The sequence below is a fragment of the Schistocerca serialis genome, chromosome 10, assembly GCF_023864345.2.
Source record: "Schistocerca serialis cubense isolate TAMUIC-IGC-003099 chromosome 10, iqSchSeri2.2, whole genome shotgun sequence".
NCBI classification, from domain to species: Eukaryota; Metazoa; Arthropoda; class Insecta; order Orthoptera; family Acrididae; genus Schistocerca; species Schistocerca serialis.
The window spans coordinates 181,109,685-181,126,654 of record NC_064647.1 but is presented as its reverse complement, the minus strand read 5'-3'; the positions used below and the strand labels follow the sequence as shown (position 1 = coordinate 181,126,654).

At 44.5% G+C, this 16,970-nt stretch overlaps 1 protein-coding gene across 2 annotated transcripts in view; it reads right to left on the bottom strand.

Moving 5' to 3' along the window:
* LOC126425002 (sortilin-related receptor-like) overlaps nucleotides 1-16,970 on the bottom strand; it is a 219,676-nt gene that overhangs the window by 107,178 nt on the left and 95,528 nt on the right. For both annotated transcript variants that reach the window (XM_050087901.1, XM_050087900.1), the window contains exons 19-20: nucleotides 14,891-15,025; nucleotides 7,087-7,297 (exon numbers count right to left, since the gene is read on the bottom strand). In XM_050087901.1, the coding sequence (XP_049943858.1) occupies nucleotides 7,087-7,297; nucleotides 14,891-15,025 (346 nt within the window). The remainder of the gene's footprint in view (nucleotides 1-7,086; nucleotides 7,298-14,890; nucleotides 15,026-16,970) is intronic.

Here is a 16,970-nt window from a genome sequence, read left to right as displayed (position 1 = left end):
TGGCTACGACCTGGCAAGGCGCCATTAGTAACATTGCATGTATCTATGGAGTCTCACTTACATCGTCAATAGCGATGTATACAACAAGGATGGATTAAAGTTAAGTATTCCAGAAGCTACATACTTTTCTTTATAGCATTCATTACGTATCCTGTTACAGACCTATCTCTTGCCTGCGTGAACTAAACGCGTGCATTTCGGCCACATCCGTGGCGTGGCTGTCTTGCTACGCCACAACAACAACACTTTGGACATGGATGGGGAGGGGGGTTAAAAAGTTTTAATTTTCACCACCATGTAGCTCAGGTGTTGTACAGTTGACACAGTGCAGTTGACACAGTGCACACAAACATCACGGAACAGCGGGACTTTTCCAGGGCATAGATGGACTCCTGAATAGACACTACCAGAGGGTGGCGAGGGTAGCACTGGTCGATAGCTTGTAGGCTGCTCAATGAGTCAATACACTGGAGAAATGACTTGCCAGGACACGAGCAGATGTACTCAAGAGCACGAGATATGGCCGCCAGCTCTGCAGTGTAAACACTGCAGCCAACTGACAAGGAGTGTTGCTCAATATGTCCTCCATGAACATATGCGAAGCCTACGTGACCATCAGCCATTGAGCCATCGGTGTAAACCACTTCAGAGCCCCGGAACACATCAGAATCGAGAGGAAGTGAAAGCGAAGAGCGGTGGGGTTAACGGAGTACTTAGGGCCCTGCAAAACGTCCAGACAAAGCTGCGGCCAAGGCGTGCACCATGGAGGTGTACGTGAACAGACCTCAAGTAGAGGTGGTAAAGGCAAGACTCCAGTTCAGAGAGAAGGGACCGCACGTGAACCGCAATCGTTAGCTCCAATCTCAGCCACCAATGCGGGAGACGGACTGCCGCGGACGGGAAAAGGAGACAGTAATTCGGATGCTCAGGGAAGTATGAATGTGTGCTGCATAACTGGCGAGCAGTTGTGCACGTCTAATCTGCAGTGGAGGGGCACCAGTCTCCACCAGCAAGCTGGTCGCCGGACTCATCCTAAAAACTCCTGTTGCTAATCAAACCCCACAGTGGTGCACAGGGTCGAGTAAATGCAACGCTGAAGGCACTGCTGAACCATAAACCACACTCCCATAGTCAATTCAGGATTAGACAAGGGCTCTGGAGAGCTGCAGCAGTGTACAGCGATCTGCACCCCAATTGGTGTTGCTCAGGCAACGGAGAGCATTGAGGTGCTGCCAGCACTTCTGCTTAAGCTGACGAAGATGAGGGAACCAAGTCAATTGAGCATTGAAAACCAGTCCAAGGAATTGATATGTCTCCACTACAGTGAGTGGATCGTCATTAAGGTAAAGTGCGGGTTCCAGACAAATGGTACGACGCTGACAGAAGAGCACGACACACGACTTTGTGGCTGAAAACTGCAAGATGTGGGCTAGAGCCCATGAATGCACCTTGTGGATGGCTCCCTGGAGGCGCCGTTCAGCAACATCAGTACTGGAGCAGCAGTACGAAATGCAGAAGTCGTCTGCATACAGAGAACGTGAGACGGAGGGCCCGACAGCTGCTGCTAGACCATTAGCAGCCACTAAAAATAGAGACACACTCATTACAGAGTCCTGCGGGACTCCATTCTCCTGGATATGGATGGAACTATGGGAATCACCAACTTGGACACAGAAAGCATGGAGCGACAGGAAGTTTTGGATAAAAATCGGGAATGGTCCCCAGAAACCCCACTCATACAATGCGGCAAGGATATGATGTCGCCATGTCGTGTCGTATGCTTTATGTAAGTCAAAAAAGACGGAAATCAGGTGTTGCCATCTGGAAAAAGCTGTTCAGATGGCAGACTCGACGGACACAAGATTATCACTGGTAGAGCGATCCTGACGGAAGTCACCCTGACATGGAGCCAGCAAGCCACGTGACTCCAGGAGCCAACCCAACCGCCGACATACCATACATTCCAGCAGCTTACAAAGAACGTTGGTGAGGCTGATGGGCCGATAGCTATCCAAATCAAGTGGGTTTTTACCGGGTTTGAGCACCGGAATGATGATGCTCTCCTACCACTGCGATGGAAAGATGCCATCGCACCAGATCCGGTTGAAGATGACGAGAAGATGTCGCTTGTAGTCAGATGAGAGATGTTTAATCATCTGGCTGTGGATGCGATCAGGCCCAGGAGATGTGTCGGGGCAATGTGAAAGGGCACGAAGGAGATCCCACTCTGTAAATGGAGCGTTGTAGGATTCACTGCAGCACGTAGTGAATGAGAGGACGCTCTCTTCCAGCTGCCGTTCGAGTGTGCGAAAGGCTGCGGGGGTAAATCTCTGATGCTGAGGCTCGAGCAAAGTACTCGGCAATTGCGTTTGCGTTGGTACATAACTCGCCATTTATGGTAACACAGGGGACAGCTATTGAGGCCTGGTACCTGTAAAGACGTTTGATCTTCACCCAGACTTGGAAAGGTGACGTATGGCACCCAATGGTTGAGACGTATCTCTCCCAACACTCCTCCTCCTGTTGTTTGATAAGGTACAAACACGGGCACGGAGCCATTTAAAGGCTATGAGGTGCTCCAGGGAAGGGTGTCACTTACGCCACTGCAGAGCTCGCCCACGTTCCTTAATTGCTTCAGCGACTTCCGGCGATCACCAAGGAACTGCCGTATGCCTCCGGCACCCTAAAGAGCGAGGGATCACATTTTCTGCTGCAGAAACAATTGTGCTAGTCACCTGCTCAACCATCACATCGATGTTGCCTTGTGGGGGAGATTCAGTGGTGAGAGCAGAGTGAAAATTCCCCAGTCTACCTTGTTCAAAGCCCATCTGGCAGGCGTCCGTGCACCTGATGCTGGGGCAGTAACAGGAAGATAGGGAAATGGTCACTACCACACAGGTCGTCATGTGCTCTCCAGTGGAAAGATGGGATAAGTCCTGGGCTGCAAATTGACAAATCAATGGCCAAGTAACTACCATGAGCCACACTGAAATGTGTGGCAGCCCCAGTATTTAAGAGGCAGAGGTCGAATTGCGACAGTAAAGTTTCAACATCTCTACCTCGGCCAGTAAGCGTGCTACCACCCCACAAGGGGTTACGGGCATTAAAATCTCCCGGAAGTAGGAAAGGTTTAGGGAGTTAATCAATCAGTGCAGCTAATACATTCAGGGGTACTACACCATATGCAGGAAGATACTCATTGTAGACAGTTGTTTCCTGCGTCATCCTCATTCTCACAGCCACTGCTTCAAGAGGGTTTTGAAGGGGCACATGTTCACTACAGACCGAGTTTAGTACATAAACGCAAACTCCACCCGACACTCGTTTATGGTCGCTACGGTTCCTGTAATATCCCTTATAGCCGCAGAGCTGGCGTACCACAGGGGAGTGTCATGGGACCATTGCTTTTCACAATATATACAAATGACCTAGTAGATAGTGCCTGAAGTTCCATGCGGCTTTTCACAGATGATGCTGTAGTATACAGAGAAGTTGCAGCATTAGAAAACTGCGGCGAAATGCAGGAAGATCTGCAGCGGACAGGCACTTGGTGCAGGGAGTGGCAACTGACCCTTAACATAGACAAATGTAATGTATTGCGAATACATAGAAAGAAGGATCCTTTATTGTATGGTAATATTATAGCGGAACAAAAACTGGTAGCAGTTATTTCCGTAAAATATCTGGGAGTATGCGTACGGAACGATTTGAAATGGAATGATCATATAAAATTAACTGTTGGTAAGGCGAGTGCCAGGTTGAGATTCATTGGGAGAGTCCTTAGAAAATGTAGTCCATCAACAAAGGAGGTGGCTTACAAAACACTCGTTCGGCCTATACTTGAGTATTATTGAGTGTGGGATCCGCACCAGGTCGGGTTGACAGAGGAGATAGAGAAGATCCAAAGAATAGCGGCGCGTTTCGTCACAGGGTTATTTGGTAAGTGCGATAGCGTTACGGAGATGTTTAGCAAACTCGAGTGGCAGACTCTGCAAGAGAGGCGCTCTGCATCGCGGTGTAGCTTGCTGTCCAGGTTTCGAGAGGGTGCGTTTCTGGAGGAGGTATCGAATATATTGCTTCCCCCTACTTATACCTCTCGAGGAGATCACAAATGTAAAATTAGAGAGATTCGAGCGCACATGGAGGCTTTCCGGCAGTTGCTCTTCCCGCGAACCATACGCGAGTGGAACAGGAAAGGGAGGTAATGACAGTAGCACGTAAAGTGCCCTCCACCACACACCGTTGGGTGGCTTGCGGAATATTTGTAGATGTATATGTAGCGCAGGGGTCTGCAGTGTTGGGAACCAGGTTTCCTGGAGGGCAATGCAGATATCAGGTGTAAAGCTTAACAGCTGCTGTAGCTCAGCCAGGCAGTGAAAAAAACCACCGCAATTCCACTGGAGGATGACATCATGAGACTGGGAAGGCATGGAACATTCAATGAGGCTGTTTGCGCCTCAGACTCGTCACCTGCAGCCACCGATTTATTGCCTGCGCAGTCTATATCCGTTGTGTCTTGAGGGTCTGGCGAGATCTAGGTCCTGGGCGGACACCAAACCTCCACCCCATCCTCAGCCGCAGAGCTTGTGCGTAGCGGTGGTGTGGGTGCCACTGCAATTTCCTTGGTCTTCGGGGTTTTCTTTTTGGATTTCTCTCTCTGCTCCTTGGGTTTCCCTGGTGGGGAGGACTTCACTGACTCAGTCTCCAGGACTGAGGATAAGCGTGAAGCCCTACGACCAGCTGCTTTTGGGCTCTTCAGCCACTGGCGGGTGTCATCTTTCGTACTAGAAGAAACCTGGGAAGGGAGTGACCCAAGGGACCCCTTCCCAGCAAGAGAAGCTGAAGAAGATTTACACTTCGCTGGTTTAGAAGTGGGGACGGAATTCCCCGATGGTTGGGGGGCGGGGGTTGCTCCCGAAGTAGGTGGTGCAGGAGCAACAGGGAGAGAAATGCCCCCCACCATCAAGATGGCAGGTGTAGTCTTCTGGCTCTGAGAGGTGACCTGGGTTGGCAGAGCTGATGGTGCCAGAACTGTTGTTGTGGCGGCGTAAGATGAGGTCATACGCACAGGACGTACGCATTCAAATTTTCTCTTAGCCTCAGTGTAGGTCAGTCTGCCCAGGTTTCTTTCTTTTGGAGAATCCTGCAGTCATATGAGCAAGGCAAATGGTGCACTCCGAAGTTGACACAAATGGTAGGTGGGGCACATGGAGTATTGGGATGTGATGGGCATCCGCAATCTCGGCATGTGACACTGGAAGTACAGTGGGAAGACATATGGCTGAACTTCCAGCACTTTAAGCACCACATTGGGGGAGGGATATAGGGCTTTACATCACACCAGTAGACCATCACCTTGACCTTCTCAGGCAATGTATCACCCTCAAAGACGAAGGCACTGGTGGCAACCTGATTATTCTTCGGACCCCAGTGGACACGCCAGATGAAATGTACACCTCGCCGATCTAAATTGGCGTACAGCTCACCATCGGACTGCAAAAGAAGGTGTCTGTGAAATGATACCCTGGACACTATTTAAGCTCTTATGGTTACTGAAACATTCCCCAGCTTGTCACAAGCAAGTAACTCCCGTGACTGGGCAGAGGATGCTGTTTTGATCAAGACTGACCCAGATCTCATTTTGGACAAGCCCTCCACCTCTTGGTCAAGGACACCTTCCTGGGTGCTTTTTCCACCATGCACTATGCAGTGTCTATTTCTGCGTCAACGATGACCATGGACTTCTTTGCACCTGATAACCAGCACGGTAGCCAGTCTGTTGTGGTGGGGCCGCCATGTACCTTGTTGGTTGTAACCCCCTGACCACACAGGAATCACTCTGCTGATGCCTGCGCCGTTAATGCCCCGAACTAAATGCTCAACAAAAAACTACGGCTTCATTGTCATGAAAGTTTCCCCATCAGCTCTCGAACATACAAGGTACCGGGGCAAATAAGATCTACTGCCATCTTTAACCTAACGTTCCTCCCATGGTGTCGCCAGGGAGGGGAGCGATTTGGGGTCATACTTCTGTGTGTTGAATTGAGCTCGTAATCGGTTAGAGACTGCTGGTGTTTCACCACCGGCAAGAGATAATGGACTACGCTTCATCGCGTGTCGTCCGCCCTGATGCCACCGACCAGGGGACCTCCCCACAGGTGCCACCCAGCCACAGCAAACGCCACCTGGCAGGATGGCCATTGCCGGGAATCCCAATGCCCCAGGGGGATGGGCATCTACCCCTTGGCATACGTGGGGAGTTAACGGCGCAGGCATCAGCAGAGCGATCCCTGTGTGGTCAGGGGGTTACAACCAACAAGGTACATGGCGGCCCGACCACAACAGACTGGCTACCGTGCTAGATATCAGGTGCAAAGAAGTCCATGGTCATCGTCGACGCAGAAATAGACACTGCATAGTGCATGGTGGAAAAGGCACCCAGGAAGGTGTCTTTGACCAAGAGATGGAGAATGGGCAGGACTGCAATGCGACAATGAGAAAGTGGGCTAAAGATCTCAATGCACGATGGAAACAATGCATCTTGTAAGGCGCCCTTCCCCAACTGGCTCACTCTTTGGGAAAATTTTGAAGAATGGAGGTCAAATTCTACTGGGAACCATCACATAAAGGCTGAAACGTGTGAAACTCCTTTTAGTCGCCTCATACGACAGGCAGGAATACCTCGAGCCTATTCTAACCCACGGACCCGCAGGAGGGTGTTTGCTAGGTGTGATGGTGATAGTAGTTGTATGCTTCATGCATAGATCTTCTCAGCATCTTCCAACTTTTGTTATTAAACCACAGTGGGTCTTTTCCATCCTTTGTCCACTTACTAAGCACATAATAACTCTCCAGACCATGAAATACAATCTGCCTGAACTTTGACACAGCAGTGGTGAAACACATTTTGGGGGAAAAATATAAAAAACTACATTGTACAGAAGGTTAATGTAACATTTATATGTGCCTATCCAACAAACTGAGTACAATTAAAGATACTGGTGACCAGTCTCTCAGCGAATGTAGTAACTGTTCACACATTTAGTAAATGTACAGCTCATCAAAATTGGAGTTATAGTTACCTACCTGCAGAGCATCTGAAGTGTTGCTTAGGGCAGCTTGGACCTTCTGTGGGATCCGGTACATGTTCAGAAGTGTCAGTCGGAGGGTTCGGCATAAATCTACAACCGACCTCGTCTGATCCATCAACACAGTCAGGCACCCTGTCACACTTCCACCAGTAGGGAATGCACTTGCCCGAATCATTACACCTGAACATCCACTCCGAACACGATGCCTGTATGAGGAAAACATTCAGTTAAGATTCGTAAAAAGACTGTATTATAAAACTGAGAATTCACCGAGACATCGTCATACAACTAACACACTTCATTTTTTGTGCTGTAAATTCTACCAAGCATTACAACCTGAGAAAAAAAACTGGACCTGAAAAAAAGAGAGAAGGAAAAATAGATGGTCCCCAAAAGAACATTTTTAATACAATCAGAATATCAAGACAAACTTATGCAGAAGCACGGTACACAAAGTGGGTGGCAGGTACTGTGCTGTATGATTAATGCCTGCAACTTTGTCTTCTGAAATACTAAGCAACAATAGTATCTCACATGGGTATTGGGTCGGTACACAAGTCCATAGCATTTTTCCATAAATTAAATAAACATAAAAGACAATAGTGACCAATAATATATCTTTGTTCACTATTTACAACAGTCTGCCAAGACTCAGATAACTCAGATTCTGTGACTGTAAAAACCACCTGGTTCTAAGGCAAACAACTTGTAGAGTCGTCTTCGGAGTGCAGTTTTGTCAGGATAAGGTGGTCTCTGAAGGGTATTTGATAGAGAGCAGAAAAGGTAAAAATCTGAGAGCACAAGATCAGGTGAATAAGATGGGTAAGGAATGACTTCTTCACTCAACACATGAATAGAGTCTTTTGTCAGTTTAGCAGAATGAGGTCAGGTGTCATTGTGGAATAGCGACTCTCCCTATGGCCCACCTAGTCATTGTTCTTGGACTATGTCTACAAGACATCTCAGTTGTTGAGAATAAATGTCAGCAGTGGTGGTTACACCTTGGGGGAAGTAATCCATAGTACACCTCACCATTCCTGTTCCACCAGATGTATAAAGTTACCTTTTATGGATGCAAATAGGACTTTGTACAGGGAGTAGCTGCTTTGTTTGGGTTCAACCATTCCTTTCTTTTCCCTGTGTTAGCATTAAGACACATTTCTCGTCACCCGGAGAGGAATGGTTGTGTTGTCCACGAGCCAAATGACAATGAGCAAGTAGAGATGCACTTACGTAACCAGCTGATTTTTATGATTTTTTCTTAGAGCTTGTGGTACCCATACACCGGATTTTTCAACCTTTCCCATTGCATGCATATGTAGCACAATTGTGAAATGATCACAGTTCATAACATTTGCCAGTTCTCAAGTACACTGATATGGGTCATTAAACCACCTTAAAATGAGAAAACCATGTTCTCGTCATGCTCTATCCAATGGCATTATCCCTATACACGGTACCATTGTTTCTCGCTGGCTCCATTGCTGTCACTCCTCTATTGAACTCAAACAGAAGAATATGTTGGAAATGTTCTTATTTCTCCACTTGGCAGTCCATTTTCTAGAGTCCACAGCTAAATTCTATCTCCTAATGATAAAATGACAATACATAAATTCAAATAAAAAACAACAATCAATAAATCCATAGCAACTGGAATACCAACATGCAAAGCAAAAATGCTACAAACTTATGCACCAACCTAATATTTCCAGAAAAGCCAAGGAATGTGAATCTCAAGCCTGATAGCACAGCCTGTAATAGTAATAATAATTATCATCATCATCATTATTATTATGTTTACTATATGGCAATTTTGTTCAGGCAGTCTTCAGGATTCGTATTTTCCCAATATTCCTGGAGCAAATTTAAGTACAAAATTTCACTGACATATTCACCACTGGAAACATACCATTAAAAAGCAGCCAATGTTGAAATACTGGTGCAGTTGGAAAACTTGTTTTGATATCTTCAATAGTGATGGAAATATTTGAAAACCTCAATTGTAAAGGTGGTAAAGGACAAGCAGGTTGTTTTGAGAAACTGCACAGTAAAGTTTCAATTATTTCCCATAAAGAAAATACTTTAAGTACATCTGAGGTAATTCTTTTTTTATTCACATAAATCAAGAAGTCATTGTATTCAAATATTTGTAAGTGACAAATTTTTAAAGCTGTAAATTCTAACCATAATTTTATTCTTAAAAACACATTAATGATCACTTAGCACAGTTTACTTGCAAACTAAGTGCGCTTAACGAGCTAGTTCTGACTTCACACTGTTTACTTTCTGGATGATTTAATGAAACACCTAGGTTTGGTGCATGTGTATATGTGCTGCTTGAATTTTCCAACAGTGCCACAGACATCTGAATGTGTCCTGAGCTGTCTACCTCTCACTGCTGTGGATCAGTTGTTTCCACATCTCTGTGAATAAAAAAGTTTCAAGTATTTACCTACGGTATGCACACCTCATTGTGCACTACCATTTCCAAGAAACCTTATTCTGGTGTCTTGAATCATTTATGAGACATGACCATTGTCATGACAGAACAATTCATGAGACATGAGGGGACAAATGGGCGCAGCACGCCCAACCATCCTTTGGATATAAAACCCAATAACTCAAGAGTGAAATGAGATTGTTCTGCTTTCAATTTTACATAAAATTGCAACATCTTACCTGTATTCCATTCACTACATGTGTGAGCTAAAATCAACCACACGCAAAGCTCACACAATGCACTTTTAACTCTGCAAATTCTATAAAAATTCATGCAATGTTCCACTAAATTTGATGCAGCACAGTAAGTATGATGGATAATAAAAAGAAATACGGATCGTTAGCAAGTGAAGATAACAGACTAAGATGAACAAGAATCACATTTTTCACCTAACAGTTTTCCAAAAACTGGACAATAAGTATTACTTATCAGACAGAATGCAGTCTCTCAGTACACACACAAGTATATGGCAAGCAGTACAACACAAACAAAAGCCGCCTCAGTAGGGAATGCAAAGAGCACGTCTGCAGCAGTTAAAGGGCTAATAGACTAACATAAGACGTTTCGGGCTTATAGCTGGTCATCGTCTATGACACTCCACAATATTTGGACTGGGCACCTGCCAGTCATCACTATGCGAACAATCGAAGACTGAAAGGAACTTCTCCCATCTCACAACTCATTAACCCACTGTGTGTATTTTGCGTATGCACTCAGATTGTGGTGACTCACTAACCATACTACATGGCAGACACTGCCCTCGCTGGCAGAATGCAGAACTCTGCGGTCCACAGAGCTGCCGCTTGCCGTGGCCATCAGCGTACTCAGTCTTCTTCATATGGAGGAAATTCTGGACACTTCAGGATTTCATACCTTATCCAACTGTTACTCACCATTATAGTTCATCACACTTTCTGCCATGCATATTTCCACAGATTATTTACCAGTAAAGCCCAAAAAAAGTTGCTTTGTGCAAAAGTATTGTTTTGTCAACTCCGCCGAACGTCCAAATAAAGAAAAGTTCTGGCCAAATGAAAAAAATGTAGGAGTTCAGGAGACCGGTCACAGAATGGTGAGTAATCGGCAGGCAAACATAAAAGAGAATGAAAACTTGCTAGCTTTTGGAAGAAATTCTTTGACAAGGAGATAGAGTGTGTGTTTACACTCTCTCTCTCTCTCTCTCTCTCTCTCTCTCTCTCTCTCTCTCTCTCTAGGCGAACAGATACGTGCACACACACGCCCGCGCACAGATCAGATGCTCCGAACATCAACAATGCACTTGTCTTTTACAACCAACCTAGTCTGTTATTGTCAGACGTTGTATGAGAGCTACTCAGAAAGAATCCAACCCAGTTTTTGTTGTTGAAACCAACAATGATATTGAGGCATGCATAGTCTTTATGTCAGTAGTGTGCATGTCAGTTTCTTTACTTTTATTTTTTATTTTTTTCGACTGTGGAAACAAGCAGTCCCATTTTGTGTTGTGGGCAAAATGACATAAACGTGGAACAATGTCATTGGTGCAGCAGGCAGTTGACACTTTCACCACATCAATGCAACCCACTAATACTTCAATTAATTCAGAGTTTTTTGAACAACCACCACATGGCTATTATGTGTCAGCCTTCTCTTACATCTGACCTAGTTCTAAATGACTTCTGGCTTTTCCCTAAACTGATGAAGACTTTGAAATAGATCAAATTTCAGAATGGGGAAGACATTATGCAGGTAGAGCAGCTGCACGCAATACCTAAAGAATCTTTCCAGTGATGCTTTCAGCAGTGGTAGCAGCATTTTAAGAGGTCTGTAGAAGGTGTAGGGGGATTACTTTGAAGGTGACTGGTACCAAACAATTGTATCTGAATAAAGATTGATTTACACTCATGTTAAGAAGAAAAAACAACCCTTTTAATGACTAGAGAAAGAACATTCATTTTCACTGGCCATACACATTAGTATGTTCTGTAGAAATGATAAGCATTTGAACCATGTCGCCCCCGCGTGTTCCAGGTCAACATCGATATCGCGGGGCAATACCTCCTACCAGTAAAACGTACCTCTGGCTCGCATTGTTGCTATAAACTGAAGGTAACGTATCAGTGTGACTTGAACTGATGTGCACTATTTCTCGCAGAAGTATGCACAAACTGCACAGTCAAATCAGTGAGTTTGAAAGAGGGCACATTATTGGCATGAGAGAATGTGATGCATCCATCCAGGAAATTGCTACTCATGAGAGACAAAGTGCAGCAGTGCAATGGGTGTGTGCTGAATGGTTCACGGAAGGATGCACCACCGAGACCATCACCCAAGAAGATTGATACTTCATCCAAACGGTATTGCAGGAAAGATCTGCGTTCTCCTCAGCTCTGGCACAACAGTGGAACACACCGTAAATTATCAGGAGTGAAAGTAAATTGGCGTTTATTACGGCACAGATTATGTGCATGTCATTTGCTTCTCCTCCTACCTTTGACGAATGTGCAGAGACGTGCTAGACGGTAATAGTGTATGGAGACAGGAATGGCATCTGATAGTGTTTTCAGACGAATCCAGGTTCCGTTTGTTTGAAAATGACTGCCACATTTCAGTTCGCTACAGGCAGGGGAACGGCATCACAGTGACTGCATTTGCACAAGACGTAGAGGACCAGCTTGAGGCCTTATGGTGTGGGGTGCCATTGGGTACCACCATAAATCACAGCTGGTGCGTGTCCAGAGCACTGTGACCAGTGTGACCTATGTGAATGGCATCCTGCGACTTGTTGCCACACCCTTTCTCCAAAACACCCCAGATTCCATTTTTCAGCAAGACAATGCACGATCACATGTTGCTGCACAAACATGTTCCTTCTCGGTGTCACAGGATGTCAGCCTTTTGCCCTGACCAAGCAGATAACCAGGCATGTCGGCAATCAAAAATGTGTGGGGTATGGTGCAATGACGGGTGCAGTGTTGTGTCCCAAAGCCAACCACCACAGATGACCTTTGGCACAGGCCATCCACCACAGATGAACTTTGGAACCAGGTGAATGCATCCCTGATGACTATACCACAGGATGCCATTTGCACCTTATACACTTAGATGCCATCTTGCACGGAACAAGTTATCAGGGCCCAGGCAGCAGGAGACATGCTGAACCAAGGTGACTGAAACGCTAATCATTTCTGCAGAACATGTCCTGTGAATGTAAACATCCTGATCATAGTCATTCAAGGCATTCTGTTTCTTCTGAACATGAGTGTATAAATGAAAGTCTGATACTTTTTGAACAGCCCTCATATCCCATGGACAGTCAATGGTGCATGATAAAACAATAATTTAGTTACATCATCTTTTGGGACTCTGCTATTCAAGAACCTGTGGAAATACAGTTTTTGAAAAATTAGATGAACCAGATATCTGTTGGACAATTTCCACAATTTGTTCTAAACGCAATGGCAGAGTACGTCAATGGTGCTAGCGAGCCACAGCTTACTTCCACAGTTCCGCCAGTGAGAGCTCTGTCCACTGGGTAGAGCGCTCAGTCCGCCATCATTATCTCGTGCATATGTGGAATACACAAATTGCACTAATAGTGTTATCAGTACAAGTTGTCTGACTCAACTGAGGACGACTGGCATGTGCCCAGTCGAAATATCGTGGAGTGTAGTAAACAAATACCAGCTGCATGCCCGAAACTTATTCGGATACTCAATTCAAAAGGAAAATTTCATGGAGTCGCAGAATAATATTTTTCAAATTAGTTCCAGTGATATTTTCTGTGTTTCCTACATATCATAATGAACATTAGAATTCCAAAATTGCCATCACTGTACATGTGTGGACATATAAGACACTTGTGTAAGATACACCCAAAAGCAGACACACTATAAAGTTACAGAGAGCGAACAACAATAAGTAACCAGCCAAAACACAACTCATTACCATGCTTAACACGGTGTAGGGAACCTGCTGTCTTTCAAAACAGCTTCCAGTTATCTCAGAATGGATAAATACAGGTCCCGTAAGGGTTTCATGAGAGTCTTACACCATTCTTCCTGCAAAGTAGTGGCAAGATCAGGTAACAACACCTGAGGTGGCTAGCAACCAATCGCACACCATTCTATCCAACGTAGATGACAAACAGTCAATAGCATCGATATCTGGCATCTGCGGTGGCCGAGGGAGATGAAATGGCTCGTCCACGTGCTCAAAAAACCAGTCTCAGATGATGCGATCTGTGTGACCGGGGCGCCTGTTGTCTTGGAACACAGGATCACCATTTGAGAAAAGACACTGTAGCATGGGATGGACACAATGATCCAAAACAGTTACATATTCTTTGCAGTAATGCATGCTTGCAGAGTAACCACAGTACCCACAGAATAACACAATACAGTGCAAAAATCATCACTGCATCTCCACCTCGTTTCATTCTTGGGACATAAACGTGGCAAGAATTTGGAAACGGTGCGAAAAAAGCAAGATTCATCTGACAAAACGACTTTCTCCCATTGATCATTAGTATAAGTTTCCTATTACGAGCATCTGCAACACTGATGAGTGATTCAGAATTCCAACTCGCCCAGCAACACTCTCATTAAGGAGCTCCCTTCCTGTTGTTTTGGTGCTGACATGGCTCATGAGTGTGACCCTCAGTTTTGCTGTGTTTTTTGCAGTTGTCATCCTCTTATCATCGTCCTCTCAACCCCCCCTCCCCCCCTCACACACACACACACACACACACACACACACACACACACACACACACACACACACACACACGTCTGCACTGAGATTTAGTGGCCAATTTTTTCTTTCTTTCTTTATCTGTAAGCAGTATAAATCGTTGACATGGTGCCTCTTGAAACACTTAATACTTTAGCTACCTCGATCAAGGAAGCACTCACCATACGAGCACCAAAAATTTTCACTTAGCTCCAACGCAACACACTTGCAGCTACGCAGAACACTGTTCTGGCCACGAAAGACACTTGCAATGTATTGAGAGCACTGCACATATGGTGTTCGTGGTCATACACAACAAAGGAAGCTGCAAGCTTCGCTAACATCTCCATTTATGTTCGAGCATTTATTTCTTGCAGTGTTTTCATATTTTTTTTATTTATTTATTATTTGAAGAACAGAATGATCCTACTGGCTGATGCACCACAAGGGGTACTGCCTCTTCCTACTGCACACCTTCCCACTGACCACCTTCTCGTTTCCTCACCCCTAACAACTATAGCGATTCCATTAGTGGCAGGCACAATATATATTAAGTTAAAAAGGAAGCATCTATAAAAATCCAACTTACCTCTGGGCTAATCGGAGCTACAGTCGTGGGTATCATACCGGCGGAGCTACAGTTCAGTTCGTCCGAACCATCCGGGCAGTCATTGTCTCCGTCACAGCGCCACGACTGGTAGATGCATCTTTTGCCTGACTTACACTGTAACACACGAAGTGATGTAGATACAATTAACAAGTGTCACAGTGATTTATCTTTAGCAACAATGCATCGGTTGATGGTAATGATACCCGAGCTATTCACCATGCAATGTGGCATTGGATTTTAAGCAACAAATACTCTTCATAAAAATGCTGTACAATCCATCATTTGTTAGGAAACCTCTGGTAAATTACGCTATGAGGCTACATTGTAGGGTTAGATGCAAAGTGTAATGAAGACAAATTGTACTGACAAGCACACATCAGTGGCCTCAGATCCTCTCTTACATCAGACCAAGGTTATACACACAAAATGCTTTTCAGATGATACCTTACTTAAATAATGATAATGCTTATAACATTAAAAATAGGAATAGTCATAGGCTGGGGGAAAGCTGGAAGAGCACACAATGGAAGTGCCCGAGATGTCCTGCTACAGTAGAATGCTGAAAATCAAATTAACTTATTACAATAAGGAATGAGGAGGTTCTTTGCATAATTGGTGAAGAAAAGAGTGTAAGGGAAACACTGACAAGGAGGAGGTTCTTTCGTGTGTGTGTGTGTGTGTGTGTGTGTGTGTGTGTGTGTGTGTGTGTGTGTGTGTGTGTGTGCGCGTGCACACTTAGAAAATTATTAGTACCATTGAACATTACCATAATTATTGTGTTACTACATTTTAATGCCTGAGAATATGAGAGAGAAAAGCGTACTGTAGAAACTGGGCTTTTGGCCAAAAGCTCAAAATGTATGGCAAAATATTGTGATATAGTAAGTTCCAAAAGATACATTCAGGTTGACTCCCAAACTTTACTGGTTGGGTACAAGGGTTCTTAGCTGTACTGGGATAAGTATGTGTACACAAATGAGAGCAGTTGTTATTGTTTCTTAATAGACAGGCCATTGGCTTCCTTTTAAAACTGGAGATGTGATCCACTACTCCAACCACACACACACACACACACACACACACACACACACAAAAACACACACACACTTAGAAAATTATTAGTACCATTGAACATTACCATAATTATTGTGTTACTACATTTTAATGCCTGAGAATATGAGAGAGAAAAGCTTTAGCACAGTCTGCCTCATGACTCAAAACGAGAACATTTATATTCCACTTGTGTTAAACTGATATGTATTTTTGACACCAGGGATGCAAATGGAATCTGTTATACAAGTATTACTAATGGAACTTGTTGCTGGGATTTACAGTATGGCCAATACATACTCAGCCACACTGTACATGGTGTGAGCATATAACACAGTACTTACTTTCATGACTGCATACGAGGTGTGATCAAAAAGTTACAGGAATTTTTGTTTTACTTAAAGAACTTTTATTTATTCATCAACATCAATTTTGTCCCCTTCAAAGTAAGCCCCTCGGATACAACACATTTATGCCACCGCTTTTCCCAATTTTGGAAGCACTTTTTGCTATGGGTAAGCTCTTACAAAAATTCTGTCTATACGTCATCAATGGTGGCAAAATAGCATCTTTTCATGCTCTTCAGCCTCGGATATAGATAGAAGTTGCAGAGGGACCATGTCCAGTGAATACATTGGCTAATGCAACATAACACACTTTTTACAAAAAATCATGAATAAGGATTGAGGTGACCAGGAGCATTACCGTGATGCAATTTTCACACATCTTTTGTGAGAATTCTTGTCATTTTCTTCGGATTGCTTCATGCAAATGGTACGTAACTTCCAATTAGTGTTCTTTATTGACTGTATGATCATAAGACAGGAACTGATGATGCACTATCCCATTGTAATTGCAAAAAAACAGTGAGAAGAACTTTCACATGTGATCAAACTTGTCGAATTTCTTTCAGTCTTGCCTCTTCAGACAGTTCCCATTGGGACTACTGGGCTTCGGTTTCAACGTCATATCAGTGTTTTGTCAGCTGTTATAACCTTCTTTAGAAATT